Source organism: Aythya fuligula, chromosome 26 (genome assembly GCF_009819795.1).
Source record: "Aythya fuligula isolate bAytFul2 chromosome 26, bAytFul2.pri, whole genome shotgun sequence".
Taxonomy (NCBI): Eukaryota; Metazoa; Chordata; class Aves; order Anseriformes; family Anatidae; genus Aythya; species Aythya fuligula.
Genome location: NC_045584.1, coordinates 113,480 through 141,440, shown reverse-complemented (window position 1 = coordinate 141,440; position 27,961 = coordinate 113,480). Strand labels below are relative to the sequence as shown.

Sequence of the window (27,961 nt, the reverse complement as noted above, 5' to 3'; positions counted from 1 at the left end):
CTGAGTTTCCCCAGAATGGTGTGGGTGCTGAAGACAAAAGTGGCATCATCTCTTTTTGCCCCAGGCAGGGGCAGAGGGAGCATGAGAGCACGCAGCTGCGGCTGGACCACAGGCGTATTGAGGCTATCTCCTCCCTCTGACATAAGTGGCTAAGTGGAAAGCTGGGAAAGGCTATGAGTACAAGGCAAGCATCCTGTTTCCTTGCATTGCACACAGTTTCTGTATGTTCAAAATTTCCCACTGGGTTTCCCCTCTGCAAACCAGCCTGATCTCCCCTGGAACTTGCATAGATGTCTGGCATCTTGCGCTAGGGATTGGTGCAGTGTATTTGTTTACTGGTGCACTGTCCTGCCTGGTGCCATCTCCTCCAGGAGAGTGCCTGGCCCTCTTCTATCTCTGTAGAGACACCATCAGAAATGGTGTCTGGAATTAAAGAGAAGCCTGAGGCTCAGGGAAACGTAGTGCAGAGTGGTCAGACTCCCATGCAGGGGCTGTCTGAGGATGGTGCATCTTCTGTGGGGAGCAGAAGCTGAGCTCCAAGTGTCGCCTGGCTGAGAGCTGTGAGACCTTTTGGTTTTGTGCTGCTGCTACAGCAGCCTATGCTGCGAGGGCTGAGCTTGTTTTGCTGAGAGGGGCAGGAATGTGCCCACAAGCTCCATGCTGATAGCTCCCAGCAAGAACTCACCCTGATTTTCCCCAGGGAAAGGGTCAGGCTATTCTGCAATAGCTGGCCTGGGAAGCAAGGAGACAGCAGCATGGAGTTGGGCGCCTTTGCAGACTCAGGTCCTTTACTAACACTTTGAGAATGATCATTACAGGGTCTGCATGTCTCTACTCAGGGCATCATGCAGCTGCTCTAGAGGAGGAGGACTGAGGACTGGCCGCTGGAGGGCTCATGACATTGTTGAACTTGGTGAATGGGGTGTGTGCACATCGCTTCCCCTCGCCTCCCAGCTCTCTGCCATCACCGCCCCGCAATGGGCAGGGGAAGCAGATCCCCTATGCTAGCACTGTTTGAGCGAGCTAGCACAGGGCCCTGAGCTGTGCGTGGCCACTCTCCCTGGCAGAGGCCCACTGGGAGCCCCTCACAGGAAAACCTGCCCACCTGCAGTGAACCCCCACCCGCCCCACTTGCAGCTTGGCCATATCGCTCCCTACGGCAGTCTTGCCGTGGCTCCAGGAGCAGCAGCTGCAGCTCTTTTTCTCCCAGCCTGGTAGCAACCTGGTGGTTGCAGAGCTCCTGCTGCCTCTGTCCCAGCAGGCTGACTGCTGACCTGGCCCAGCCCTCCCTCCTCCCCAGGACGAGGTGCGAGGAAGGAGGAGACAGATATGCTAAAAAAGGCAGCTCTGAGTTTACTGTGGGTGTTTCAAGTGCAGCGAGGTTTAAGCAGGGACAGGGATGTCTCTGAAAGAAATGGGATCCCCAGTGGTACTGCCCCTTTCTGGTGCCACCTGGGACAATCCTCCTTTCTGCCAGGGTGACTTAATGTGGCACCAAACTGGCTTCCTGGCACAGGCAGACAGTGGGACAGCAGCCTCAGAACAAAGAAACGGGCCCTTCCAGGCATACATCAGGGCACTTGGGTTCCCAAGGAAAGGAGAGGGAGCTGAGCCTTTGGTAGGGGCAGAAAGGAAACCAGGGTGTCCCCAGGGCTGCGCTGGTGTTGCTGTTACTTCTTCATGGTTTTTTTGATCCAGGGCAGGTAGTTGGAGATGCGGGTATAGACCCCAGGGGGGTTGTCATGCCCGAAGGAAACGATGCCTCGTGCCACCTTATTGCACACCAGGGGCCCACCAGAATCACCCTGAGGACAGACGAGACCAGTTGTCAAAGCCACTGTGGGATCGGGTCCTACCTCAGCCCTCCCGCCCAGCCTCTGCCATCAGGGCCAGCCTGCTCCTGCCCGCCCCGATGCAGGAGCTGCCCACAGTAGGCAAGCTGGGGCTCTGCCCCCGGGACCGCACATGGATCAGGATGCCAGGGGCATCCCGGGAGCCCGTCCACGCGGGCACAGGAACTGCGTTCTAGTCACCTCTCCTGGCGTCCTGCCGAGCCTGTGCCAGGAGCAGCCCCCACTGCAAGCAGCCCCCTGCCCTGTGGCTGAGCCCCTCAGCTGTACCTGGCTGGAGTCCCTCAGCTCGTGGAAGCTGCCGGCACACACCATGCCAGCATTGAGGTGTGGATAGAAGTGGACGCACTTCCTGCGGCTGTAGATGGTGACTTTGGTTTCAAAGAGCTTGCTGGTTTCCTGGTCCTTGTCGATCAGGCCCCAACCAGCTATGCTGCACTTGGTGCCTGTGGGGAGGTAGCCGCTGGTCTTGGGCAGGGGGATGGTTTTGACGTAGCTGTTGAGTGTGGCCTTTGCTGTCAGCTGGGAGAGAGCAAAGCTTTTGGAGAAGGCTGTGAGCAGCTGGGGGACACTCCACCCGCAGAGACAGGGGAGGTGCAGAGGGGCGTACAGCACCACAAGTACTGGTGAGGTGCTGTGAAGATGGCATGTGACACAAGCCCTGCCCATGCTTCCCTCCTGGGTCCCTCCCAATCCAGCACCCATGGCAGAAGAAGGCGATGGCTTGCAGGAGAAGCCAACAGCATGATGGTGCTCTGCTCAGCCCCTGCTACGCCCACAGCCCACCTCCACCCTGCAGGCCTGCCTTGCCTTGAGCAGCATGATGTCGTTAGACATGGTTCTGGGGTCGTACTCAGGGTGCCGGTGGTATCTGAGAACTCCCCGGACCTGTTGCGTTGTTTCTGGTTCATAGATGTTGTGAGCCCCCAGGATGACTGTGGCATTCCTGACCACGGCAGCAGAAGAGAGAGGAGGAAAAGAGGCTGGGTCACACTTGCTTCCCTGCCCTTTCTCAGGCAGGTGGAGAGAGCTGCTAGGTGCAGGAGAAAGAGGAACCGGCTCCAAGATGACTCTAGTGATGGACCTCTCTGGTTAGGGGAGAAAGAGGTGGGCAAAGTTCCTGTACAAGGTACTCACCCCATGCAGTGTGCAGCTGTCATCACCCAGTCAGGGGCCACCAGGAAGCCTCCGCAGGCGGACTTCCCTATCTTCAGGTATGCCATGTAAGGGTGGGAGTGGGGCTGAGCCTCATGGCCTCCCACAATCTGACCCCATAGAGCACCTGAAAGACATCCCACTGCAGAGTGAGCTGCTGAGGCCAGAGCCCAGACCAGCAGCCTCCTGCATAGACCCTCGCAGTACCCCAGCTTACTGGTATCAGCCCACGGGCAGGAGAACAGCAGCAGCAGGGCCAGGAGCAGCTGGGACCGGCACATCTCCCACCACTGGGTGCTGCTGCCAGGCTGTGTGGAAGTCTTAGCATCCCTGTGCCCAAGGGCTGGCTTTATACCCTGGGACCAGCTGTACCCAGCAGCCAGGAAACCATGTGCGATGGCCTGATTGTGCTAATCAGAGCAGTGCAGTAACCCTGACGGTCTATCTGCATCTCTGCTGCCCAGCCAGCTCACATGCCTGCGTGTTCAGAGGCTGTGATCAGTGAGCGATATGCAAGACAGAAAGGCCAGGGCAGAGTGCAGAATGGTGCCGAAGCCACAGTGGTGCCAGCCGGGAGAGGTGTCCAAGGGGATCTCCAGGGTGTGATTTAGCATTTCTTCCCCAGTTTGGTTGCAGGACAGATCACATCTGTCTGTTTCAAAGCATGGTGTCCTCCAGCTCTGTCAATCAGGCTGTCTCCTACTGCACCTCCTCTAGCTTCTGGCACGTGCTCCAGGAGGGGTCAGGTCACTTCACACTTTCTTGTCCAGTTCAATGACTGCAGGTGCTGCCTCTGCAGCTGGTCTGGCCACGAGCATACCTGTTCAGGAGGCTTCATCCACCCTGCTCTGGATTCACTGCTCCCCTCGTTCCCTGGCCTGAAATCACCTGCAAACCACGCTGCAATTGCTGTCTTCAGCTTGCCCCTAGCAAGGGGTGATTTGGCTAAATGCTCAGCTGAGCACCAGTCATGCTGCACTCACCCCTTCCTGGCTGTAGTCCTCAATAGAGATCGTCATCGGACTGCCACAGGTGACCCTTGTTCAAAGAGGTGACCAAATCACTGTATGAGAGGCATGGGCCTGATGCTCAGGACACCTATGTTCTTCCTACTTCTGGCTCGTTCATGGCCTCGGCTGGTGGCTGTGGGCACTTTCCTTCTGGCCTTCAGCTTTCCAAGTGTGTCCTATGATGGCAGCTGAGCCTGTGACTTGCATGAAGAACTGCCTGACTCACAGGCTGCAATCTCAGAGAGAACTGTGCCATACAGTCCTGCATTGTTTAAAGTTGTCCTTCCTGATTGCTCTTCCTAGCCCTTAACTACCTTCATTTTCCCCTCCTGTGAGGTTGTCCCACTTTGTTGCATTGTTTCATGCTCCCTGGAGCTTGCCTGGGCTATTGTGTGTGAGGCATAAATCTGTTAGGGTTAATTCTGTGTGAGGTGCCTGCTCTGCTGAGAAGAGATTGCACGTTGCATTCTGTAGTCATAACAGGACCCTTTACTGGAAGGGGCATGAGAGAAAATTAGATGCTAAAGAAAAGATCTTTATCGACACGGCAGATAAAGAGCAAGGAGCGCCAGTCACTGAAGGTGTCTTTTCCATGCTCACAGGCTTTCAAGAACTCTCGACCTTTGCTCCAACACAAAAGCATCTGAAGGTCAGGGGCAGCCAGACCAGAGGGACTGCCACCACCTTGGGTGTCAGACCAGCCCCGTTTCCTCTGTGTGGAGCCTGGGCTGCGCGTCTGCCAGCACCCTGCTGTGCCCCACTGTTTGCCCCGAGCCCTCCCCGGCCGTTCCCTCGCGCAGTGGCTGGGGCAGGGCTCAGGAGGTGGCAGCTGTGCGAGCTCACACTGGAAGGAGGGGTGCTGGGGGACGCATGGCTCTGAAGCTGCCACCCCACAGCAGATGAGAGCTGGAAATGCCCAGGGCCTTGCGTTGTGAACCATCCAAGGGGTCACAATCACAAACCCGGCACAGAGGAGAGAAAGATGTGACACCTTGGGAGATGGGCTGAGCTGGTCCATGGGTGATGTGGGTCACTGGGGTGACTCCCAGGCAAGGTTTTTGAGTGGAGAAGCATTTTATGCAGCTGTTTGCTTTCTGCTTAAAGTTTTTTGCTTTGAGGAAATTCAAGCTTTTAAAGAAAAACCACTTAAAGAAAAAAAAATCAACCAAACTTTGCCTTTTAAGGTCATTAATGTGGTCAAGACAAGACGATAGCAAAACTTTCTCTTTCATGTTCTTGTTTTCCTTCAAATGCAGAGGCTCACTGCAGTGAACTCTATTCCTACAGAGACCCACCCACCGAATTTCAGTGAACAACAACTGTGGCTGAGACGATCCTGCCTAAGGGCTGGTCTCTTGGGCTCGGTGTTTCCCGTCTGGGGGGTCCTGCTGTGGCTCCCTCCCCAGCTCCTGGCAGTACCCCGCTGCACTAGGGATGGGATGTGCCACCGGGAGGATGACCTGCTGCAAGAGACCAGAGCAAGCATTTGCAACCAACCGTCAGTAGCAATCAGTCATATCTGAAGCGGCACAACTCCACCCTTCCTGGAGCAGAAAAACACCTGGGGGTGGTTGGACGCCCTGGCTGGTGCCCCACCAGGCCATGCAGTGGGGACAGGATGTGTGTGGGGAGGGAGGCTGGGGGACAGAGCTCCCCACAGAGCTTCACCCACTTAATCAGAATGTCTGTAAATACAAGTTTTAATCGGGGCTGTGCAGCAGCACTGCAGGAAAACCTCAACTGAAATCATTGATGTTTTATCTTGCATTCATAGCTTGCTGTCACTCCCCCAGGGCTGATCAGAACTCAAGTGCAGGAGTTGCAGCCTGTGATGCCTGCCCAGTGATGTAACCTGCTGTCCCCTACAGCACCTTCAGCTTTGCCCTAAGGCTTCTCTGTTCAAAATGCATTTGCATCTCTCTTTCCATGGTTCTTTTTTCCATCAGTTGCATGGAGTTTGGCTGGGCAAAAATTAGAAATGTGTAAGGCCCAGCTTTTAAAAATTACTTGGTAAATAAAACTACCTCTGTCATGCTGCCTACACAAGTAGCTTGCATTGGAGTCAGCAGGCTGTACCTGCCACTGGGTAGAGCTTGAAGGTCAAACATATAAATAAGTTTAGACAGGTATGAGAGTGATTTTGCGAATGATAAATCTGTTGACAACTGTTAATTGCAGTGGTCCGGATGCATCATCTGCTGACTGCCTGATGCTGCCAGAGGCTGGCCAGGGGAAGGGTTGCTTTCTTGCCTTCTTCTTGGCCTCTTTCCTGCATGTGATGCTGAGCTGAAGCAGCATGATGCAGCAGCTAAGCATGATGCTGAGCTGCCTGAACCTGGCCTGGTGCAGGGAACCCTTGCACAGCTGCTTCCACTGATGTTTCTCGGGGCATTGGGACAGGACAGTGAGCAGCATCAAAGGGAGGTGGGGTATGGCTGTGGCTGCTGCAGCCAGACCGCCCCCCCTCCATCTCCAGAGCTGTCCTGGAGCCTGACACCCTCCTGGGAGCAGAGCAAGAGTGCCCAGGTGCCCTGCCATGCTGCAAGCTGCTCATCTCTGGGTGCCCCTGTCTGCAATGGCACTCTTGCCTTCCTGCAGGCTGCAGAGGGCTTTGCAGCTTCTTTTATGGAGCTGCTTCATCTCAGCATCTGAGGACGCCTGCATGGCCACAGCTCTGGCAGAGGGTCCAGGAGGTGGCTGCTGGCCCCTGCACCTCCCCGGTCCTTCCAAGGCCAGCACTTGGCAGCTATCAGGCAGATTCAAGTAACTTGTGGTCTCGATCTGCAGGAAAGAGATGACAAATGTTGCAGGATAGCATGTCCCTCCTCTGCCCCTTCATTTCAAGGAAAGAACATCTGAACTGAAATGGCAGTGAAGGAGACGTATCAAGATGAAGCTCAGCTGGTGCTTGTGCAGATAGCAACGGGGAGCCACTGCAGAACAACAGGAACTTGTCCCCCAGTGGTGCCCTGCTGAGGGGGAGCCTCAGTGCCCTCAAGTAAAGCTGGGGACATCCCTGTGGGGGCTGGGAGCAGCAGCTCTGTGGCAGGCATGTGGGCTGGGTTTGTGCAAGGCCCTGCTGCCGACCAGCCGCATGGGGCAAGGGGACCCACGGGTGCTGGGGTGCAGCTCCAGCATCTTCCCAGAGACAGTTACCTATTGTGGACGTGCTGTAGAACCGTGGTGAGCTTCACAGGTACCTGGTCCCCTCTTCTACTAAAAGGCCGAACAAGCCAGAGGCTAGGGCAGAGCAAGGAATGGGGTTTTATTTTACTGGAACAGCTCTTTACAAAGTAATCAGCCCTGCTTTTCGTGTAGCACCTGGCATGCTCGTGGAAGGGGCACAAGGACAAGCCTGTGATATTTGGCTGGTTGAGTGTGCCCAGCACCCCTTTGGAGGGTGCACTGAGCCTTCCCAGCTGCTCATCTGCCTCCTGCCATCAAAACCATTTGCCTCCCACCTGCACCATGCTCTCTGCAGATCTCCCTGGCAAAGAGCTCACTCCTGCCAGCCATCTCCTTTCTAAGGCTGCTAAATGCTGCCAGCTATTTGAGAAGCTGCTCTGGACCCTTGGGATCTTTTTAGGGACTTCCTGCCAACTGTCCTCTGCCTACAGGAGCAGATGTAAACACATCTGGAGGCCCAACCTGAAGCAAGAACGACGCGGAAGGATGTACAAGAGTCGCGTTCGCCGTTTTGATTCCGGTGCTGTGCTGGGAGTGTCTGTCCAGCCCCTTTGGGAGTGAGCTCTGGGTGCTGAAGGGGTGCCCTTGAACTCCTCTCCTCTGGCCTGCACTGTGCTCACAGCCCAGCCTTCCTGCTGATTTTTGCCCCCTCAAGCTTGGGGTCTGCTGACTTTATCAGCATGAGCTTATTGTACTGGGTCTGGCTGGGCTGTTAACCTTCCCTGCAGCAGCCCATACAGTGCTGTGCTCTGACCTCTGCTGACAGAAAAGCCCAAACTGCCGGCAGAAAGGGCCACCATGGAGGACCGAGCCCTCAGCTCTCAATGAGAACAATTCTTGCTTGCACAAGTTCCTGCAGCAGGAGTCCCCTTTGCATTTTCCACTTGCCCATGTCATGATCCAGGCTAGGACCTCTCTGTTCCTCAAGCAGGGGCTGGCTCCCAGGATCCCTGCTCGCCATGCCAATGGGAGAAAGCAGAAAGCAGAAAACTGGGGGCCTCTCCCTGACTTTGTGCCAGTCTAGAGTGAGAACAAAGGTGAAAGCAGACAGCAGGGCAAAGCTTCTGCCACGATCCTGAGCTGAAAGATGCTCTTTTCTCTATGTCTCTTCGCATCTGTTGGGTGGGTCCATCCTGCCAGAGAAATGTGGTTGATGTTGTAACTTCCCTTTTTTCACTTCGGTAGGTGGAAATCTCACTTATTTCATACAAGGAGCTCTCCCCACTACCTACTCTGTGCTGGGCCTTGGACGAGCAGCTGGAAAGCACTGCTGGCTGCTGAGCCTCCCTCCTGCAGCGAGAGCCTCGGGCCAGCCGTGACAGGTGAGTCATGAGGCAAACAACAGCTGGGCTGGGAATAACGTGTTGCAAGAACACATCTCCAGTCAGGTTTTGCAGACATAGGGAATGATCAGTGGTAGATGTTAATGCTGCAGTCAGGTCAGGACCCCGGGCTTCTGGTCCCAGCCATGGCACCATGCCCCTTCTGCAACGCGAGGCAAGAGACAGCAGCTTTGTGCCTCAGTTTCCCTGCATGGACCTAGGCAGTGGGAAGACCCTGACCCATCTTTAGCAGATGCTTGGAGAGCAGAAGGTGGAGTGTGCAGCACCAGGGCACAAGTAAGGCTTTGACCAGCTGGTTTCCTTTGAGCTGGGAGTAGCTGAGCCCCAGCTTCAAACACCCAGGTGACTGGACTTGCTGCTTCGATAGGACAGGACTTGGGTGGATGCATCCTGAGAGACTGGCAGGAGCTGGGCCCATGGAGGAGCCCAGAAGATTGAATGGGAACATGGAGCTTCCTCTTGGAGAAGGATGAGTCTGGGCACAGGTGGTGTGCAGGGCACTCGATGATGGGGCAGTTGCTCTCAGCCAGGCTCAGGAGTGAATTTCACGCCACAAAAGGCAAAGCTGTTAGTGCCTCAGCTGTCTGGGTGCTCCTGCTAGCGTTTGGCTTTGATCAAACCAATGGATCCCACCCTCTCATTTCTCCTTACTGAGAAATGTTGACAGCTGCCAGAGACCATGTCAATACTCTAGTTCACAACAGGAAACTTTATTAAACAACAGGAAGCCCATGCTCACGCGTGGCCTTACAAAACACCTCACCCTTCTCTCCCGTTGCTCTTTCAGTGCTGCAAGGCTGGCAGACAGGGGTCTAACTCTCATCTCCACGCTGGGCAGAGCTGCTGGCCTCAGGGGCAGACTCACACCTGCCTCCTGCCCTCAAACAGAAGGTCTGCCCTGCTCCCAACGCCACTTCGACCCTTGCTCCGTTGTGCATCCCTTGGCTGCTGACGTAGGCTTGGAAGATGGATGGCCCGGGGCTGAGCTGGCTGGTGAATCGCTCCTTCCCCCTTCCACTGGGCTCTGCTCAATATCCTGAGCTCAGATTGGACCTCCTTGACAGGAAAGGTTCCTGCTTGCAGCTGGCTGCCATGAGGAATGTGAACATCATCCTGCAGCACTATAACTTCACAGGAAAGCTGACCAACCGGCAGTCCCGGGACGAGGGCATGGGCCTCATCCGCACAACCTTTGTCATCATCAGCTGCATCATCATCCTGGAGAACCTGCTCGTGCTGCTGGCCATCCTGCGGTGCCTGCGAGCCCGGCGCTGGGTCTACTCCTGCATTGCCAGCATCACCGTGAGCGACCTGCTTGCAGGTGTTGCCTACCTTTCTAATCTCTGCCTCTCAGGCAAGAAGACCTTCCAACTTTCACCTCAGCTCTGGTTCCTCCGGGAAGGCATTCTCTTCATCGCGCTGGCTGCTTCCACCTTCAGCTTGCTTGTGACGGCCATTGAGCGCTACAGTGCCATGGTAAGGCCAATTGCTGAGAACGAAGCCAGCAAGACCCTGCGCTTGCGCGGGCTCATTATCTCCTGCTGGCTTCTGGCCTTCATCATTGGGCTGCTTCCGCTGCTGGGCTGGAACTGTCTGTGCGACTTCAATGCCTGCTCTGTCCTCCTGCCTCTTTACTCCAAGAACTACATCCTCTTCTCTGTGGTCATGTTCAGCATCATCCTCCTGGGGATCATCGGCCTCTACATCTCCATCTTCCAGCTGGTCCAGGCCAGTTCTAAGCAAACCACTTCTCGGCACAGCCGCAAACGATCCCTGCGCTTGCTCAAGACTGTGCTGATGATCCTGGGTGCCTTCATCATTTGCTGGAGCCCTCTCTTTGCCCTGATGCTCTTTGATGTGTTCTGTGAGACACAAACCTGCAGACTCCTCCACAGCCTGGACTGGACCTTGGCTCTGGCCATGCTCAACTCGGGCGTTAACCCCATCATTTACTCCCTCCGCAGCGTGGAGGTGCGCCGTGCTGTGGGAAGCCTGCTGTGCTGCTGCTGCCTCAGGGTTGGGCTTTGCAAGCCTGGGGACTGCCTGGTCATCACAGACATCAACTCTGGCTCATCCACGGAGAGCTCCCTGCGCTACCGGGAGAGCTTCCGCAGCTCTGTGGCCCTGAATGCCCGGCCCAGAGCACCTCTCTCCAGCAACTCCAGCATGATGAGCAACCTCCCCAGCCTCTGAGAGGCCATGGGGAGAGAAGGGATGGCCAGACAGCCCACCAGGACTTCACCCTGCTGGTTCTGGCCTGTCAGAACTGTCTGATGTTCAGCTTGGGCTCACCGGGTGCTGCCTCACCTCAGCTGTTAACCGTGGCCAGGCTTCCCAGCCCCTTTTGACCAGGACGTTGCTTCGTTGTGGGTGCAGCATGGGAACAGTCATTGCTGCCCCAATGGGATATGGGCATGGTCTGGGATCGATGCCATGCTGAGACAACTGCTGTGCCCAGCTTCCAGGTGGGCCCTGCTCTGTGTGTGCACGGACACAGGTGCTGTACCTGCCCCAATTTTGCCCCAAGACACGATGAGGGATGGGATGGCTACCCCCATCTAGGCTGCCCCAACTCTTTAGGGTCAGGCTAGGCTGGCAGTGCTGCCCCAGCATGTCATGCAGGGCTGGAGGTGACACCTGAGTCTTCTGTAGCTTATAGCCTCTGGAGTCACTGCAGTGGGCACAGCTGCTGGAAAAGAATGTGGGCTTGATGTCTTCGCAGGGAGTCAGGAACTGGGTTTGCAAGTGAAAATGTGCGTGGCTGGGGTCACCTCAGAGGTCCCTGGCCAGGAGCCATGTGCCCACCTGCTGTGCAGCACAAACCTCTCACAGGACCGGCAAAGGGCGGCAGCAGCAGCCTCATCCCTCGCAGGAGTGCAGAGATGGGCACTGTGGCCAGCCAAGAACTGTGACTGTTTCCAGCCTGGCAGCAAGAAGAGCTCTGCTGTGCCTCTGGGCACGGGTCTGCACCTGCACTGACAGCCCTAGCACCACCGTGTGCAACGGGAGGTACGACAGAATGATGACTCTGGTGTCTGGTGCCACCATGGCATCTGGCCAAACCCTTTGGGTAAGAGCAGAGCGACTGCAGTGCCATGTGGGTTGTGCTCCAGCAAAACCAAGTTCCTTGCACAGCGGCGGTGCCCATCACAGTAGGCACTGCCAGGAGGCTGAGCAGCAGCTTCCAGATGCCTTTGTGTCCTATTGTCTCCAGTGGGGTCTGGATTACACCTGAATGTAAGCAGCATGATTCGTTTCCTCTTCCTTTCTGGGACAAAAAGGCTGCATCCTTCCAGGAACCTTTTTGAAAAAGAACATTTTGCAACAGAACAGATTTGCAAGAATCACTTCAACGGCCTGGAACTGTGTCATCACCTTGAGGGCAGAGTGGGGTGGAGCCTGCCCCAAGCCCTGTGAAGTTCAGCACAGCTGGGGAAAGGAATCCCAGCAGCTCGCAGCTCTCCCGCATCTGGAAAAGGGGAATAACCCACGCTCTGTCCTGGGGGTCATCAACATTAGAGAAGGAAGGGCCCCGGGAAGCCGGGCTCACAGCGGTCACCCCTCTCCCTCTGCCGCTGGGCTGGGGCAGCGCTCCCAGGGGCGGGCTGGGCCCGGCCGAGCAGCGCCGCCGGCACCGGGAGGGCGAGACCAGGCCCGGAAAAACGCCCGGCCCCGGAACGGCCCCGCGCCCGCCGGAGGCTCGCCCCGCTCCCCGCGGCTGCCCCCGCTCCTCCTCCCGGCCGGGGGAAAGCAGAGCGCCGCCCGCGGCTCACGGCCCGCCGGGGCTCGGCCCCTCCGTCCGCAATAAACCGTGCTGAAAGCCCCGCTCGCTCCGCCTTTATTTTCGTCCGCCAGGCGCCGCCCGGGCCCCCGGGCTGCAGGGGGCCGGGTCCCGCCGCGGGAGGCCGGGCGGGGAAGGCCCGGGGCGGGCGGAGGCCCCCTGCAGGCCACCCCCGTGCCCCCGAACCACAGCTCCCGGCGCCGCCCCCCCCCCAGCCGCCGAACTACAGCTCCCGGCGCACCCCGCGGCCGGGCGGTGCGCGTGGCGTCACGCCGCTCCGTGCGTGTGGCGTGACGTCACGCCGCTCCGTGCCGGGCCGTGCGTGCCGGGGCCGCAGCGGCGGGCGGGGGCCGGGGCCGCGGCGATGCTGGAGGAGGCGGGCGAGGTGCTGGAGTCGGTGCTGAAGGCCTCGTGCCTGCCGCTCAGCTTCCTGCTCTTCGTGCCCGCCGTGCTCCTGCTGCTGGGCCCGCCGCCCGCCGCCGAGGCCGCCCACGAGTTCACGGTGTACCGCATGCAGCAGTACGAGCTGGGCGGGCAGCCCTACGGTGAGGCGGGGCCCGCTCCTCCGCCACGGGGAGGGGGGAGGCGCCGCGGGGTGGGGGGGGGAGGAGGCCTTGTGGGGGTCCCGGCGCGGCTCAGCCTCGCCGCCCGGCCCTGCTCGGTCCCCGCAGGCTCCAGTCCGGGGGCTGAGCCCCGCGCCGCCGCCGCGGGCAGAGCGGCCGCGGCCATCTCGCTCGGCCGGGGGCTGGGCCGCGAGCTCCGCTTTCTTCCCTCGCCCGCGGCTCCGTGCCCGGGCCGGTTCCGCTGCGCCTCGTCCGTCCCAGCTGCGCCTCGCGGCTGCAGCGCCGCCTGCTGGGGAGGCCTCCTGCGGTTCTTCCCTCGTGTTGGCCTCGGCCTCCGGTTCTTCTGGTTGTATCTGGCCTGCCGCTTGTGCAAGGCCTTCCCTCGAGTCCGAGCCGTGACCTGCTCTGGGAATCTCGGCAGTGCCGTAACTCTCAGCCCCCACCCCCTCGTCCTTGCCAGCCCAGAACCAAGCGTTTTATCTGAGTCTTCTGCAGACGTTTGTTCTGTATCGGGGCACGCATTCTGCCTGTGAGTGGCTCTTCCGTGGTGGCTGTTCTGTGGCCTAAGTTTCAGACTCCTGATAACAGTTGAGAATTTCAGGCACGTTTATTTTATGCTCAGTCTCTAGATCTTTTAGGGCTTCATAAGATTAAACACCAGCAGAAGTTACGAAATGCAAGCCGTGCCCGCACGCTTTGTGAATACAACAGATTCTACTTCTGAATATCTGAAATTATCTCTGGGTTCTGCCATCACAGTATCTCTGTGTCCACATTTTGAAAGCTCCGTTGTTGAGAACATCACTGAATCACAGTTTGCATTGTTTAGGCATCGTTGTTTGGGGATGATGGAGTAGTTATCCATATTATGAATTGTTCCTGTGGTCTGAGGGGCCTGTAATTAATACTTGTTTGTTTCGTGGAGTGGGAGCTCTGTGTGGAGACTTCAGTGTGCATTACCTCTTTGTGTGTGTGGCCCTCACTGATACCATGCAGTAGAAGTACAAGTCCGTTCTTGGTTTAGCTGATTTGACCTTTGATGAGATCAAACTAGCATTAGAGTCCTGCTGAGCCACATTTAAACCTAGCTGTTAGTGGCTGCCTGCTTTGGCGTAGTCTGAGATGCCTTCTGGAGGACCTTATCTTACCTTGCCTGTTTATGACCTCAGTGTGATGAAGTCTTCAATGTAGGTGCCAGGATTGCGGGAGAAGAAAGTGGTTCAGAGCATTTTAAATTGTAGGGTAGCTTTGAACATGCCTGCCTATACCAGACGATCTTCTCTTGTGGTCCTCTCTTCCAGAACCCTGGAGCTGCTGGCAAGCTTCTGGCCTGCTGTTGTGTCAAGTACTGTACTGTTACGTGGGTGACTCAAGATACTGAAGTTGAGAGCAGGAGGCAGTTTTGATTTTGTCTGTTACGGAGGCGTTCTGGTGGATGATCGAGAACATCCCTTTGGATGGATGTGGGGTGGCTTTGTTGTGTCCTTTCACAGACAGAAAAGACAGACCTGTTGTCCCCCTTGGACAAGGGGAAGAGATGAACTTAGCTTGCTGCAGGTCCTAGCTGCTCTGAAGTTTGTTGGGCTGTGACCAAGACTGTTTTGAGAAGGAGCTAGGCACAGCAAAGGGGATGTGATGAAATCGCTTCCTAAACCTCCCCCTGCTTTCTCTCCGCAGGCACCAGGAGTGCAGTGCTTAACACGGAGGCCCGCACAGTAGAAGCGGATGTGCTCAGCCGCCGCTGTGTCATGATGCGGCTGGTGGATTTCTCCTATGAGCAGTACCAGAAGGCTCTTCGCCAGTCAGCTGGGGCTGTGGTGATCATCTTGCCACGGTCTATTTCTTCTGTCCCACAGGATGTTGTAAGGGTAAAACAAACAACCAACCAAACCAAAAAAAAACAACAACAATGTTCCCTTTCTCTTCTGGTTGGAGATGTATTTGAGGGGGGGAGGGGAGGTTTGGATTGCTGCAGGACTGAAAGTTCCTGTTGTAATGCATGGCAGATCACATTCTGATTTTGAAACTGACCTTTCTCTCTGATTTTGTTTCTCTGCTCTCTTGCACATTTAGCAGATACTAATTTTTTTGTCTTGCTTAAATCCTCAGCAATTCATGGAGATAGAGCCAGAAATGCTTGCTATGGAAACCATTGTGCCAGTCTACTTTGCAGTGGAAGATGAAGAGCTGCTATCTATCTATGAACAAACACGGGCTGCTTCTGCATCACAAGGATCTGCCTCAGCTGCGGAAGGTGAGTTCTAGTGGGGGAAAAGTTTACAGGAAGACGGTCCTGATCCCACCTGCAGGAGCAATCTTCTGTGTTGTATGCACCACAGTAAGCATTCTGTTGCCTTTATGTTTATTCTGTCTTTGTTAAAGTTCTCTGAGGTCTACTGGAATAAAAACATGGTACAAGAGTGTCTTATTCTGGAAGTGTAGTTGCATGGGAGTGCAACTTCACGCTGTTGCGAGTAAGACAGAAAGCAAGACTCAAGTTGAAAACAACACTGAAGGTGCTAAGTGACTACAGTTGTGGACAAAAGCTGAAGCTTTTTGTCTGACCACAAATCACTTCAGTGCTTCCTTGTGTTCCCCACTACATTATTAGTGGCCTGCTGATCATGATGAGCTTTAAGTCTGTTGGAGAAAAGTTTTTGGTTTAGCTAGTTTGAAACGTGGGGATTTCCGAACAGAATGAAAGTGTAAGGTCACCAGGATCCCACATCGGTACATAAACACAAGTGACAGGGATAAAGTGCCTTAAAACTAATCTCTCCAGTGCTCGGTTAGCAAGGACGATAAAGGGACAAAACTTCCCCAGCTGTACCTGTCTTTTTTGTTCTAGTTTTGCTGCACACTGCAACTGCCAATGGCTTCCAGATGGTGACCAGTGGGGCTCAGAGCAAAGCCATCAATGACTGGCTTATACCCAGCGTAGAGGTGAGTTCTGAATAGATCCAAACTGGAGATACTGGTGTGACGCCACCTTTATGGAGACCTCATCAGGCATTTGGACTAATGGGGGAAGTCAGGGGATTCTCCTCCAGTGTCTGAAGTATCTCAGAACTGAGACCACTGGAGTGTCATGCAAGGGGAGATGCTGAGTGACGCTGATCCCATTCCTCCGCAGGGAAGGCTGACGGGGCTGGGTGGAGAAGATCTACCCACTGTTGTGATAGTTGCGCACTATGATTCCTTCGGAGTGGCCCCAGTGAGTATTTTTTCCTGCAGCTCTCCTCCTGTCTGTACCTTTTTCCCCTGTGGCATCAGACCCTGTTTATTTTTTTTTCTTGGTCTTAAGGACCAGGGGTCTAAGTGGGGCGTGGTGGTGTGTTAAAGGCAGGGTTGCTACTTTGTGTCCCGCTTTGTCCTGCAGTGGCTGTCACACGGTGCTGACTCCAATGGCAGTGGTATTTCAGTGCTGCTGGAACTAGCCAGGCTGTTCTCACGGCTCTACACTTACAGACGAACTCATGCTGGGTAAGCCATTGCCCTCTTCTTGGTTGAATGTATGTAGCTGAGATCAGGTAAAGAAGGGCTTTTTCTCTAGACCCGTAGCAGTCCTTTACTTCCTTCCCTGTTTTGCTGTCTTCCAAGCACAGCAGTTGTTAAAGGCTGAGCTCTTTCCTTTGGTTTCTTTAAGGTAGATCTACATAGCTGTAGGGGCAAGTGGAGGGAATGATGTGAGAACCAGATTCCATCCTCAAGCACTGGGAACTCCTCTACTTTGCCCCTGTCTTGCCACTACCTTCCTATGTGGCACATAGTAAACATTCGTTAATGGGCAGTTTGCCTTGGATGTTGGCTGCTAACTGTTGTGATTTCACCCCACCTCTAAGTCTGAATAAATTAGTTCTGTAACCGTGAAGTGTCGTGTGCTAACACTTTCCCGTTGTCTTTGATGGGCAGGTATAACTTACTGTTCTTTGCATCTGGAGGTGGCAAGTTTAATTATCAAGGAACCAAGCGATGGCTGGAAGACAATTTGGACCACACTGGTGAGTTAAGGAGCTGACATTCCAGTATGTTCCCTGGCAAGGCCTCTTAATATCATTGTGATAAGTGTCTCATATGCCAGAATCCTCTTGTGCAGGCCCGTGTGTGTGTCTCTATGAAACTCCGAGCACAAAGCATAGCCTGAAAGTTTTGGATTTTTCCGTTGCAGATTCCAGCCTGTTGCAGGACAATGTAGCGTTTGTTCTCTGCCTTGACACTCTAGGCCGAGGCAATAGCCTTCATCTTCATGTCTCCAAGCCTCCCAAGGAAGGGACCTTACAGCATGCATTTCTGAGAGAACTGGAGCTGGTAATGAAAAGCATGTTGGGCAGGTGGGAACTTGGGACTTAACCATGGGGAGCTGCAGCTCTCTGTGATAGAAAGGGAGTAAGACATCACCAAAGAGTGCGCTGCTGAAATATTTTGTATGTTGCTTCTGGTCACTTGATTTGGAGCGCAAGCATTGTCACACCACAGTGCTGAATGAAGCACGGTAGATGTGCATTTCCTGCCGTGCTTCCTTATAGGTTGTGGCTTGCAAAAGCTACCCAAGTGATTTCTGTAGTGACATTAAAACATCTTTTTAATGACATTAGCTGCATCTTACAGGTCAAGTATATTTACCTTTGGTAGCCAAAAAATAAAAAAGAATTGGGTATAGATGGATTGGACTGTGCAAGATGGGATAGTGCAGTGGGAAGCACAACACCCTTGAATGGCTTGGCCTTTCCCTCAGGTTGTTGCCAGCCAGTTCCCAGAAGTGAAGTTTTCCATGGTGCACAAGAAGATAAACTTGGCTGAGGACATGCTGGCATGGGAACACGAGCGTTTTGCGATCCGACGCTTGCCAGCGTTCACCATCTCCCATTTGGAGAGCCATCGGGACAGTCTGCGCAACAGCATCATGGACAGGAGGTTTGAGGCCTTGGGGAAGGCTGCAGCTGAAATCCCGCCCCTAAAAGCAAATTGGCCTTGTGGTGGTACTGTTCTGACAGTCACAGGATGGGGGAGAAACCGCGGGGAGTTAGGCTCTGGATTAAGTCTTATGCATAATGCAGTTCAAAAGGGTGGTGGCTGGAGGAAGCTGGTCCTATTGACAAGTGCATAATCCCCCCTTTTTCTTTAGGGCACGAGTAGACACTAAGGCACTAACCAGGAATACTAGGATCATTGCTGAGGCTTTGACAAGGGTCATCTACAACTTGACAGACAAGGTAAGAGCTGCCCATCCTGCAGTGCTAGCCAGGCTTGTCCTGCCCAGCCAGCCTTGCTCTCACTGGCAGCCTCTTTTTTCCCTTGCAGGGAGCACCTGCAGATCTGCAGATCTTCACAGATCAGATGGTAAGTACAGCATGTTTTTGTAACCTGTGGAGAGGAGGGATTAGGAGCTTGGGGGAGTTCTGGTCTCAGCACATGTGATGAACTCCCTTTCTTTGGTGATATTTTTCTGCAGCAGATCCAGCAGGAGCAACTTGAATCAGTGATGGACTGGCTGAGCAGTCAGCCCAGGGCTGCTCAGCTGATTGATAAAGACAGCACCTTTCTCAGCACCTTAGAATATTATATGGGTCGCTACCTGAAAGATGTCAAACAGCATCATGTAAAGGCAGACAAACGGTAAGAAGAGAGATGAAAGAACCAGCTGGGGCATGTAAACTCACCCCTCCCTCCAACGAGTCTTGACTGAGCTGCGGCTTTTCTGATTTCTTGGTATATGGCTAGAAGTGATTGCTTCTTTCTGCTCTCTTGTCAGTTTTGGTTCGTGCTCTGTTTTGCTAGAGAAAGCTCTTTATCATTCAACACAGTAACAAGCCTCAGCAGTTCCCTCCATCTGAAGAGCTTGTTTTTTCCCTACTTTGGTTCCACCCCTTCCGCTCTGAGTGCTGCTTCTCTTTGCAGGAAAGAACTAAGGTCCCTTAGAAAGCTTTCTTTGTGAAGAGGCAGCTTCCTTCCTGTCTAACCTGCTTCAGTTAAGGCAGTTTCATGAACCCAGCAAGGCATTGTCTGTGTGTCTCTTAAACGATCAGCATGTTCAGAATTTCATCCTTGAGCTTCTACCTCTATAAAAAGAAAAACCTGACGACAAAAATAAGTTCCAAACGGTTAGGCGAGATCATACTACCTCTCTGTCGTTGGGTTAACTTACTGGGAGCAGAGGTCTGGGCTGTTCTTTCTGCACTGTCTAGAAATGCAATGTATCCTGAAGAATTTCTGCTTTCCACAGGGACCCAGAGTTTGTTTTCTATGACCAGCTGAAACAGGTGATGAATGCATACAGGTATGGCCCTTGGGCACGTTGGGCTGTGGTCTGTCTCTGTGGCAGTAGCTGTTGTAGCAATTTCATCTGTTCTTTCTTTATCGTAGGGTGAAGCCAGCGATCTTTGACCTCCTCCTGGCTGTCTGTATTGCAGCCTACCTTGGTGTTGCCTACGTTGCAGTGCAGGTAGGAGAAAAGAAGCAGGAAATGAACTTTATTTTCCTCTTAAATCCAATTAGCCACAGTGACTGGGAATCTCAGTGTTTGCTTGGTTCACTGTTATATTCTTGAAACTACTAGCATCAGTGGTACAGATCTGCACAAACATTTTTGTAAGCCACCATTTTCTGTACAACCTCAGTTAACTGGCTTTGTTATAGTAATTCCTTAATTCCTCTTAATTAACAAAGTCCCATTCTGTCCTCACATTGAGAGTGCTTGTAGGTGATGCAAACGAGGAATTGCATTTGTGCATTATTACTGTTTTAAGCCTTCTATTAAACTTTCAATCCTTGTGTAGAACAGAGTAATTTTTATTAGAACTTAAAAGGACTCACGGCTACTTATTTTCCTTCCGTTTCCAGCATTTTGGCCTCCTTTACAAGATGATACAGAGATTATCCCTTAAAGCCAAGCAGCAGTGAAGCAACAAATCATGATCCTTACAGCAGCACTGAGCCATCGGTGAGCCCATCAGGAACCTTCTGCCTTCCAGTGAATCCTGCTGTTTCTGTTCCTCTCTCTCCTCTTTACTACTCTAGAGAGGGGAGGAAGGCAGAAAGAAAACGAAATTTCAACTCCTGTGCACCTTTCAGGTGCTTTTTTTCCACTTACTTGCACCATGCCTGTTTTACTTTGCTTTTTTGCAAGGGAGAAGCTCAGACTTCAGACGTTTGTACAGGTTGTTTAAATGATGAACAGCTGATGCTGAGCAGCTTTTATGAGGGTAGAACAAAGTCCAGCACATTCATGGACATACGTGCCGTACAGCCAACTTGGAAGCTGAAACTACAGAGCAGATGTATTACCTCTGCCCAGCAAACAAGGACTCAGAGCACTTGCTTAAAAGAAAAGAAAATGTGCATATGCAAATTAAAGAGAATGCTATTAGTGTGTTTTCTTATGGCACCTCTTCCTTAAGTTCGCTGCCTGGCTTTAGGAATGTGTGCTGAGCAAGCCGTATCTCCAGCAAGCATCTTTTTGCATTTTGTTTAGACAGTGCAATAACTCATTCCCTTTTCAGAGGTGCACTGTAAACAGTTTTGACTGTTATAGAGGGAATGAGGAAAGAGTGTTAGAACGGGTTCCTGCAGTAGGGTTCTTACCAGGACATATTGTCCTGCCTCTATTGGAGGATGCATTTTGCTGTGTACTTGATTTCTCTTAAAGCTTGCCCTTGAACAGTTTGCTGCTGCCACCACTCTGTGCTAAACTCTTGCATGGTTTTTAAGAGGTGTTCTACAGTCCCAAATGCTGCAGGACCATGTTTTGTGGTGTTTCATGTATTTAGTCAAGCTGGTTTTATTAATAGCAAGAGCAGCACAGTTCAAGCTGAGCTCTGGTCAATTATTGTTCCTCAGTTTACGCTTCCAGATGGTCCTGGGTTTTGGGCTGTTTTGCTGTGTCCACCTGCATCTCAGGGTCTCATTTCACATTTTTCAGCTCTGTTATTTCTGAAAACACTGTTCCTGGCCTGCATGTATACACAAATTTCCAAAGTGCTTGTCACTGTCTCCTTTCATACTCTGCCCCTAGTATGTAAAAAGGGAGGCAGGTCACTTGGCTATTAGAAAACAAAACAAACAAACAAACAAAACACACAAGTTTTATGAATGTCATTTTAAAAGTGTCAGTTTTGAGGACTGTAACCATGAGATCCTATCTTGGAACTCACTCTTTTACATTTATACTCGGCCAAGCCTTGTCTGTAGTTAGCTCTCGCTGTCCAGAAGCATTGGCAGTCTCGTTGTGAGTGCTGCGTGAAGCTGTTGAGGGCCAGGTAGACGGTTGCTCCAGCACTGCCGTCATCTGAAGTTTAAGCTTTTCTTGCATTCTGCTGACTGAGAGAAGCAGGATGGTACTTCTAGCCAGGTTCTGGTGAGAGGTGGGTATGCTTTCTGGGCAGTGCTGTACTTCATTTACCCCCAGGTTCTTCTGGAATGTATCAAGATTTTTGACTACAAGTCTTAGGCTGGCTGTAGTTCTAGAGGGTGGACTGAATGAAGACCGCTGTCCTGCCACTCAACAATGTCTCCTTGAGACCTTTCTTTAGTTTGCTTCCTCATATGCAGAAAGCTATGACAAGCTATGTTGACTACTTATTTTTTTTTTCTTTCTTTTAAACAACTGCTTTTATTTAAAGTAGCATTTCTTACAGAGGCTGAAAGCTCTTGTGGATTTGAATGATGGTGTCACTTTTTTTTGTACACAAGGAAAATTAAAGCTGTGCATCCTTGAGTGCACCACACAAGGATGCACAGCTTTTTTTTTTTTTTTTTTTAAGGCCACTATACATGTGCCATTGTCTGTAGGGTGGGATGACAAAAGCATGGGTTTCCATCCATCTTTGTTTCTTTTGCTGTAGTCTCTTTGGAGTACCTTTGCCCCATTGTGCATGCTTTCTGCTAATGCATAGCAACTTGTACTTTAAAGGGTCTTTTCTTCTCAAGGAGAGCATGCTATTGTCTGTGGCTCCCTGTAATATCAGCAGGTGGCATGGTATCAAGCACTCCTGAAATATCAGCCCTACAGGAAAACTTGCCTTTTTTCTAGCGTGTTTTTTTTTTAATGCTGTTGAAATATGTCTCTCCGCATGTATGAAGCATTTGTGATGCTTCTCTGCCAAATGAATTTATAATGACTTCAGAAAGTGGTTGCTTGTTCTTGGGTGGCTAGAAGATGAGCTTTGGTTGTGTTCCACTGATCGTTATGCTCTGCACAGAGGGACTGTACGTACTGTGCTCTGGAAAGGTGTAGATCTGGACTGTGTAGGTATAGAACACACATGGTGCAGTGGCTATCTGGAGAGCTTCTCTCTAGGTTCTGAATAAGCTGGAAGTGATACCAGAGGCCTCCCGCTGTATTGTATGTTTCTAGCATGTTACTCTTGGACAGGGTGTGTCCCCTCCAGTCCAGCATATTGCTTAACCAAGCTTAATGAAACTCTATTACTTCAATGGAGAAAAATAAGAAAGCCAAAATTATTAGTGATCCTGCTTCAGCTCAACTTGATGCACTTTCAGTTGCCACTACTTGTAGATTTTAGAGGCAGAACAGGCCCAGAGCATTCCTTCCTTGCAGTGGAGACTATCAACCTTCAGTTTTCCAGCTATGTCCTTGGCAGGGCTGTAGCATTAAAGGAAACGCTTTATCTCCTTGTGGCTTAAACAGTAAAATAACTCTTCTGGTGCAGTGCCAGAAGCCAGTGGCAACTGTGTAAGAGAAAGGTTGAAAGAGGTAAATGGAGAAAGTTCATAAACTTCAGGGGCAGCTGGGACAGTGCGTTGTTCTGTCATGCACGAGGGTAATTTATCCCGTAATCTGGTTAGATGTGTTTCATTATAGTTACCTGACTGCCATAGAAAGTATTTCCTGATAGAGATAAGGGTTTATGCTTCTGATCAAAGTGTGTATATGTTGAAACATTCTATACTCAAATCTGAGATAGTCAAATTCCAACTTTATCGTAGCTGCAACAGAGTGCCCATCCTGGGAGTGAACTTAGTTCCAATGTTGCTATGTTTCCTTTGGGAAGTTGACAGAGAAGCATGTAAATAGCCCCTACTATTCTGCTAGGTTTTAAAAGAACAAGAATAATGGTGCTGATGCATACTGCAGCACATCCCATTCCTCCTGTTACCAACATGACACACAGAGGCAGAAATGCAGCAGCTGTTCTGGTACAATAAAGTTCACCACATTACACAGGAGCTCTGTGTAGCAGATCCTCGCACCCCTAATTTTACCTATCCTTTTATCATGAGTTTCCTTGGTCTGGAAGGAAGAAGCATGAAAGTACACGTCCGCATATACACAACTAGCTAGCAGTTACCTTCCTAGCCATAAATCAGTATTCTTTACTATCTGACTTACTTCACCTGTTGTACTGATGCTGTCAAAGTGTGTGGTTTGCAGAAATTTGCGTTTCCAACAGGATTTAAACACTGAAGCTGTTTCATTCTTTCTGTCTACTTCTCTCCCCCCTACCTGAGGCACTAGGGATTACATGTGAGTAGTTTGGACTCCTGTAATTTATCTCCCAAATCAGAGAGGTTCCCTGCTATGAGATAAGTACTGCTGTGCAATATGAGTTCCACCCTTGTACTCACAGAGTGCTAAGAGGAAGGACCTTGAAGTCAAAATGGATCTAGGTACCCTGCTACCTGTGGCTGGAAGAGTAACTACAATCTATTTTAAACCTTTAAAATCACAACTACCCCCAAATTATTGTGGGCATTGGGTTTGGGTGATTTTTTTGTTGTTGTTTTGTTTCTGTTTTTTAAATCACACTTGCTCATGTTCATAACACAAACCAAAACAGAGCTGCTCCAACACCTCATGGCCAAGCTTTTAAGCATATTTAAGAGCTGTGCAGTTTGACTTCCTGATCTGAAATAATGGGGGTGCTACCATGTGTCCCAGTAGATTGGGCCTCTGGGTGTTGAAGTGTGGACTCTTTCTTGCTCCCTTTGATTTGCTTAGTTTTCACTTGTAGTTATTGGATAGCAACTTCAAAAGTTGTAATCTGAAAATCTGAAACGTTTGCAGCTCAGGAAAAAGTGTTGATTTATCTAGTAATGTTAACTCATTTATCTCTCGTGTGTCCTCAAGAACAAATGTATATTGAGGTGAATATTTAAAAACTAATAGCAGAGTCAATTCAGTTTATTAACATTTTTCTGATTATAAATGTAATGGTATCTAAGTATTTTAGCATTTTTCATTTCCTTCTTTGTCCCTTTTTCATTTGGAAAAATAAACCAAGTGTGAGTAGGTTTGACGAACGGATTTGTTGGAGAACAATGCGGTGCTGGAAGCTTAAAAAGCTGGGCTATATACAAAAGGGGGGGGGAACGGACCCCCTGCAGAAAGAGAGGACACGCACGTGCTTAGGGGCAGGCGGCCGGCATCCCTTCTACGCTGCCACCAGTAACAGAGTTTGTCAGAAAACCTTACAGAGCCCGAGCCAGCTGCCGGCACCCCGAAGCGAGCAAATCCCCGGTTCCCGGCTGTTCCGAGGCAGCTCGGCGGGGCGAGGGCCGGCCCGCTCCGTGGGGCAGCTGAGCGGGAGGCCGCCGCGCCCGATCCCTGCGGCCGTCCGGGGGGGCTCCGCCTGCTGCGGCCCCTCCGCCCCCGGGCCGAGCCCCGGCCCCGCCGGCCGGGCCCCTCGGCGGCCGCTGCAGCGGGGCGCCCCAGGCCGGCCCCTCCCGGCGGCCCGGGGGCGGGCGGCTGCGGGCGCTGCGCTCCGCCGGGGGCGAGAGGGGCCGGGCCGGGCGCTGCCGGCGGGGAGAGCGGGGTCGAGCGGCCCGGGGGAGGACGGGGGGGGGGAGGTCACCGCGGCCACCGCCCCGGGGCGCGGGGGGAGCCGCCCGGCCGCCGCTTCACCGCCGGGGGCGGCCCCGGGCCCGGCCTCCCTCGGGTCGTGGGGGGGCGCCCGGCAGCCGCGGTGCGCGCTGGCTACGGGACGAAGGGCTGCGGCTCCTTCCCCGTGGTTGTTGCAGCTGGTGGTCCCTCTTTCTAGACAAGAAAGAAAGAAGGAAAGAAAGAGATGTCTTCTAAGGCAGAGAAAAGGCCAAAAAATGAGGCCAGACCTCTGGGGGTGACAGCAAAGCCCCAGGGTTAAGACAGCGAAGAAGAGGGTACTCAGGGCCTGGCTCCAGAATGCACCTTCCTGCCCCTCGTACGGGGCTCCCCGCCGGCACCTCCTGTGCTGGGACGGAGTGTTTCCTAGCTGGGCTGACTTCCTGGGGTGCACCTTGGCTGCCTGCTGTTCCTCCATCACTCCTCCTGCTGTGAATAACCCAGAGCCTGTCAGGCTGCAGAGGAGCTCGTCATGGGGCTGGGCTTAATGCTGGTTCTGTACACCTGCAGACTGGGAAGATGCGATACGTCCGAGTGTCCTGCTTCAAGGGGAAGGTCCTCGTGGACATCAGGGAGTTCTATGTGGACAAGGAGGGAGACATGAAGCTGGGGAGGAAAGGTACAGCTACCTTCTTTAGGCAGTGGTTCTGCCTCTGGCTTAGCATTGCCTTCTCAGCACTAGGGAGATCTGTGTGTGCCACGCTGAGCGGCTGGGGTGCTGAGCAAACAGCTCAGAGCGTTTAGAGCTTTCTCAGTGTGTGGCAAAAGCTGAAGAAAGCACAAAGCAGGGGTGAGTACAAGCCTCTGGTGAGATCTCGAGGTTGGCGTGACTACTATGAGGAGAGGTGCTGGCAGCTGCTGTGAAGGACTCTGGTTCCACCTCTCATCAACAGTCCCTTCTTGGGCTGTTGGCAGGGGCAGAACTGTGTGGTGGAGGAGGCTGAAATCACTGCCTCTGCTGCCTACTAGTCCTAGTGTCCTACTGCTAACAGACAAACTTCTCTTTTGGTATTGATGATGCTGAGGACAGAAAGGTGGCATTTTGTAGGTTTGCCTGTAATCCAATGGTGGAGCTTTGTTTGGCAAGGAGAGCCTCTCAGAAACAAATCCATCCTTCCCCTTCCGCATGGAGGTGGAAATGTTAAGACTCTCCTGGATCCCTGCTGAGACTTCCATGTCACTGGGTTAGGTGTGCCTTTTCCTGGCAATTTGATGATGCGATAGAGTGGCACAACTTGGTGGCTCATTGCAGCAGTGCAACCTGAGCAGGCAATGCAAGCAAAGGGAGCTGCAACAAAGAAAACACATTTTTCTTCAGAGCTCTTTAACTGATGAGTCACTGTTTAGTGTAGGCCTTTTGCTTTGAGACTTTGACGATGACTTGCCAGCTTGCCTTAAAGTTCACGGGCTCCAGGCTGTTAGGTCACTCTTCTCTCTTGCCACGTGTGCTGTAGCACTCAGCAAAGATTCAGATAATGTGGGATTCCTTGAGGAACCTTTTGGCCCTTGCTATTGATTTTTGTGTCAAGGCAGATGACTTTCAGCTTGGTTTGCTTCATAACCACTAAACGTGTTTTTCCTTACAGAAATTAATTTTCTTCAGAGAAGTTAAAGCTATGAATTACTCACAAAGAGGAAACTGTTTACGCTGTAATGAAAGTTGGAAGCAGAGCCATGAAGGCTTTCTGTGCCTTTGGAGCAGAGAAGGAAAGGAGCATTGTGGGCTCCTTCCAGGCTGGAAGAAGCACAGCTGCAAAATAAGACACAAGACCTGTTAGAACAGAAATCGTGAAGAAATATTCTTCATTTAAGTAATTCCTCTGCTATTTTTTTTCAGTTCTTGGCCCCTGACTTTTATCTAGAGAAATTAATAAAGCTCAGGCCCTAGTTCTTTAATGTACTTCTTAACAGATCCAAAAGGAACAAGCTAGTAATATCTTGCTGGAACGCACTCAGCAATTCCACCACCATCTTTGTTTCCTAATGGAGATGAAGACCTTATCTCTACTGGATCTAAAAAGAAGCCAATTCTTCTCTAGTGTTGAAGCTATAGTACCAATTTCTTGTTAGCAGCAGGCTTTCTAAATAGAGCTACAGCCGGCACTCCCTTTGGGCAGTGGAAAGGATGGCGTCTGAACTGGGTGAAGCAAGACTTTCCTAGAATCCCTTTCCAGCTCATATCAGTGGGTATTCTTCTAGGGAACAGACTCTAAGGGGCTGTGGGACTCCCTGAAAAGCAACCTGAGCTTACGTTCTCACATTGTGCTTCTGTGATAGCACTGGGTGCTTCTTGATGCGGATGCTGAAGCACAGATACAACTGCCATGCTCAGAAGGCTACCTCTGTTTCTGGTCTGGGCCTCTATCTCAGATTTCAACTTTCCTTTTGCAGCTAATCTGAAGGAGCCAGTATGGGGGCGCTACTTGGTGCTTACCCCTTACCAGCTCTGAAACCTCTCTTTCCTCTATTTCTAGGGATCGCCCTGTCTGCAGAACAGTGGAACCGGCTGAAGGAAATCATTCCTCATATTGATGCTGCAGTCAAGATATTCTAAGATGAAGAATGTTGGACACCTTCAATCAGTTTCTTTCCCTTTGAATGCACTGAGAATCCTAGGGCCAAGAATTCCTGCCTGGAGTTTTTCCCTCACCTGGCTGGGGCTTTGTCATTGAGGCGGTGGTAATGCTGAAAAGGCCAGAGACTCTTCTTATTTTCAAGAAGTAGCTTGTAATGAGCAGGTGGAACCAGAGTCACTGCTGTGAAGTAAGACTGAAGCACTTCTGGTCTCAAGCAGCCTTGAGGTCTGTGCCAGTGAGGGAACCATGACTCCAGCCTGGCTTTCCAGGGGTGGATGGCTGGCAGTCTGCCCTGTGGAGTGCTTTGACTGCTCCGCATCTGTTACTGTCTTCCACTTGGTTGGGTGTTGAGTAAGATGGCTTTTGTATACTTCATGTTGGCATCTTCTGTGTTTCTTCCACATGCTGTTTTGGCTATTCCAAGTACTTTCTGTGTTTGCGTGACTTTTTCTTTTTTTTGAGTGCAGCAGTTGTTATACTTCAGCAACTGGTTTGTTTGTAGAGGTTGAATATGTACAATAAATGTGCTTGCATTGTAAGAAGGAGAGGTAGCGTTTCACAGGCTGGCAACTTAACTCCTTGTTTCAGGCACCGTTCTTTGTAGGTTGCTATTGTATTTCTCTTTTAAGAGAGTGCTCTTTAGTGTTTATTCTTATGACAG

General features: G+C 52.1%; 4 protein-coding genes across 4 annotated transcripts; 3 read left to right on the top strand and 1 right to left on the bottom strand.

Moving 5' to 3' along the window:
* Nucleotides 1-1,357: 1,357 nt before the first annotated feature.
* On the bottom strand, nt 1,358-4,024 carry LOC116499218 (mast cell protease 1A-like). Its single transcript, XM_032203899.1, has 6 exons — nt 3,989-4,024; nt 3,223-3,415; nt 2,988-3,132; nt 2,661-2,796; nt 2,121-2,372; nt 1,358-1,805 (listed from the first exon to the last, which is right to left on the bottom strand). The coding sequence occupies exons 1-6, from the start codon at nt 4,022-4,024 to the stop codon at nt 1,671-1,673; spliced, it is 897 nt and encodes a 298-aa protein (XP_032059790.1). The 3' UTR covers nt 1,358-1,670.
* A 5,486-nt stretch (nt 4,025-9,510) lies between these two features.
* Nucleotides 9,511-10,737, top strand: S1PR4 (sphingosine-1-phosphate receptor 4). Its single transcript, XM_032203898.1, has one exon. It carries the CDS (start codon nt 9,511-9,513, stop codon nt 10,735-10,737), a length of 1,227 nt encoding a protein of 408 aa, XP_032059789.1.
* A 1,919-nt stretch (nt 10,738-12,656) lies between these two features.
* Nucleotides 12,657-19,930, top strand: NCLN (nicalin). Its single transcript, XM_032203747.1, has 15 exons — nt 12,657-12,870; nt 14,566-14,756; nt 14,998-15,142; nt 15,737-15,831; nt 16,022-16,102; nt 16,268-16,371; nt 16,801-16,889; nt 17,057-17,196; nt 17,624-17,802; nt 18,014-18,101; nt 18,190-18,228; nt 18,341-18,504; nt 19,112-19,165; nt 19,252-19,330; nt 19,729-19,930. The coding sequence occupies exons 1-15, from the start codon at nt 12,690-12,692 to the stop codon at nt 19,786-19,788; spliced, it is 1,689 nt and encodes a 562-aa protein (XP_032059638.1). The 5' UTR covers nt 12,657-12,689; the 3' UTR covers nt 19,789-19,930.
* A 3,574-nt stretch (nt 19,931-23,504) lies between these two features.
* Nucleotides 23,505-27,799, top strand: LOC116499216 (activated RNA polymerase II transcriptional coactivator p15-like). Its single transcript, XM_032203897.1, is given in 4 exon segments — nt 23,505-23,540; nt 24,885-25,006; nt 25,228-25,343; nt 27,199-27,799. Coding segments are annotated over 4 exon segments (354 nt in total). The 3' UTR covers nt 27,279-27,799.
* Nucleotides 27,800-27,961: the final 162 nt, after the last annotated feature.

Coding starts and splice junctions, on each gene's coding strand:
- NCLN (XM_032203747.1), top strand. CDS start 12,690: ATGCTGGAGGAGGCGGGCGAGGTGCTGGAGTCGGTGCTGAAGGCCTCG. Junction 15,143..15,736: donor ATCTGCCTCAGCTGCGGAAG/GTGAGTTCTAGT, acceptor TTTTTGTTCTAG/TTTTGCTGCACACTGCAACT. Junction 17,197..17,623: donor TTCTGAGAGAACTGGAGCTG/GTAATGAAAAGC, acceptor CCTTTCCCTCAG/GTTGTTGCCAGCCAGTTCCC.
- LOC116499218 (XM_032203899.1), bottom strand. CDS start 4,024: ATGACGATCTCTATTGAGGACTACAGCCAGGAAGGG. Junction 3,416..3,988: donor AGGACTACAGCCAGGAAGGG/GTGAGTGCAGCA, acceptor TGCTCTGATTAG/CACAATCAGGCCATCGCACA. Junction 1,806..2,120: donor AGCTGAGGGACTCCAGCCAG/GTACAGCTGAGG, acceptor GTCTGTCCTCAG/GGTGATTCTGGTGGGCCCCT.
- S1PR4 (XM_032203898.1), top strand. CDS start 9,511: ATGGATGGCCCGGGGCTGAGCTGGCTGGTGAATCGCTCCTTCCCCCTT.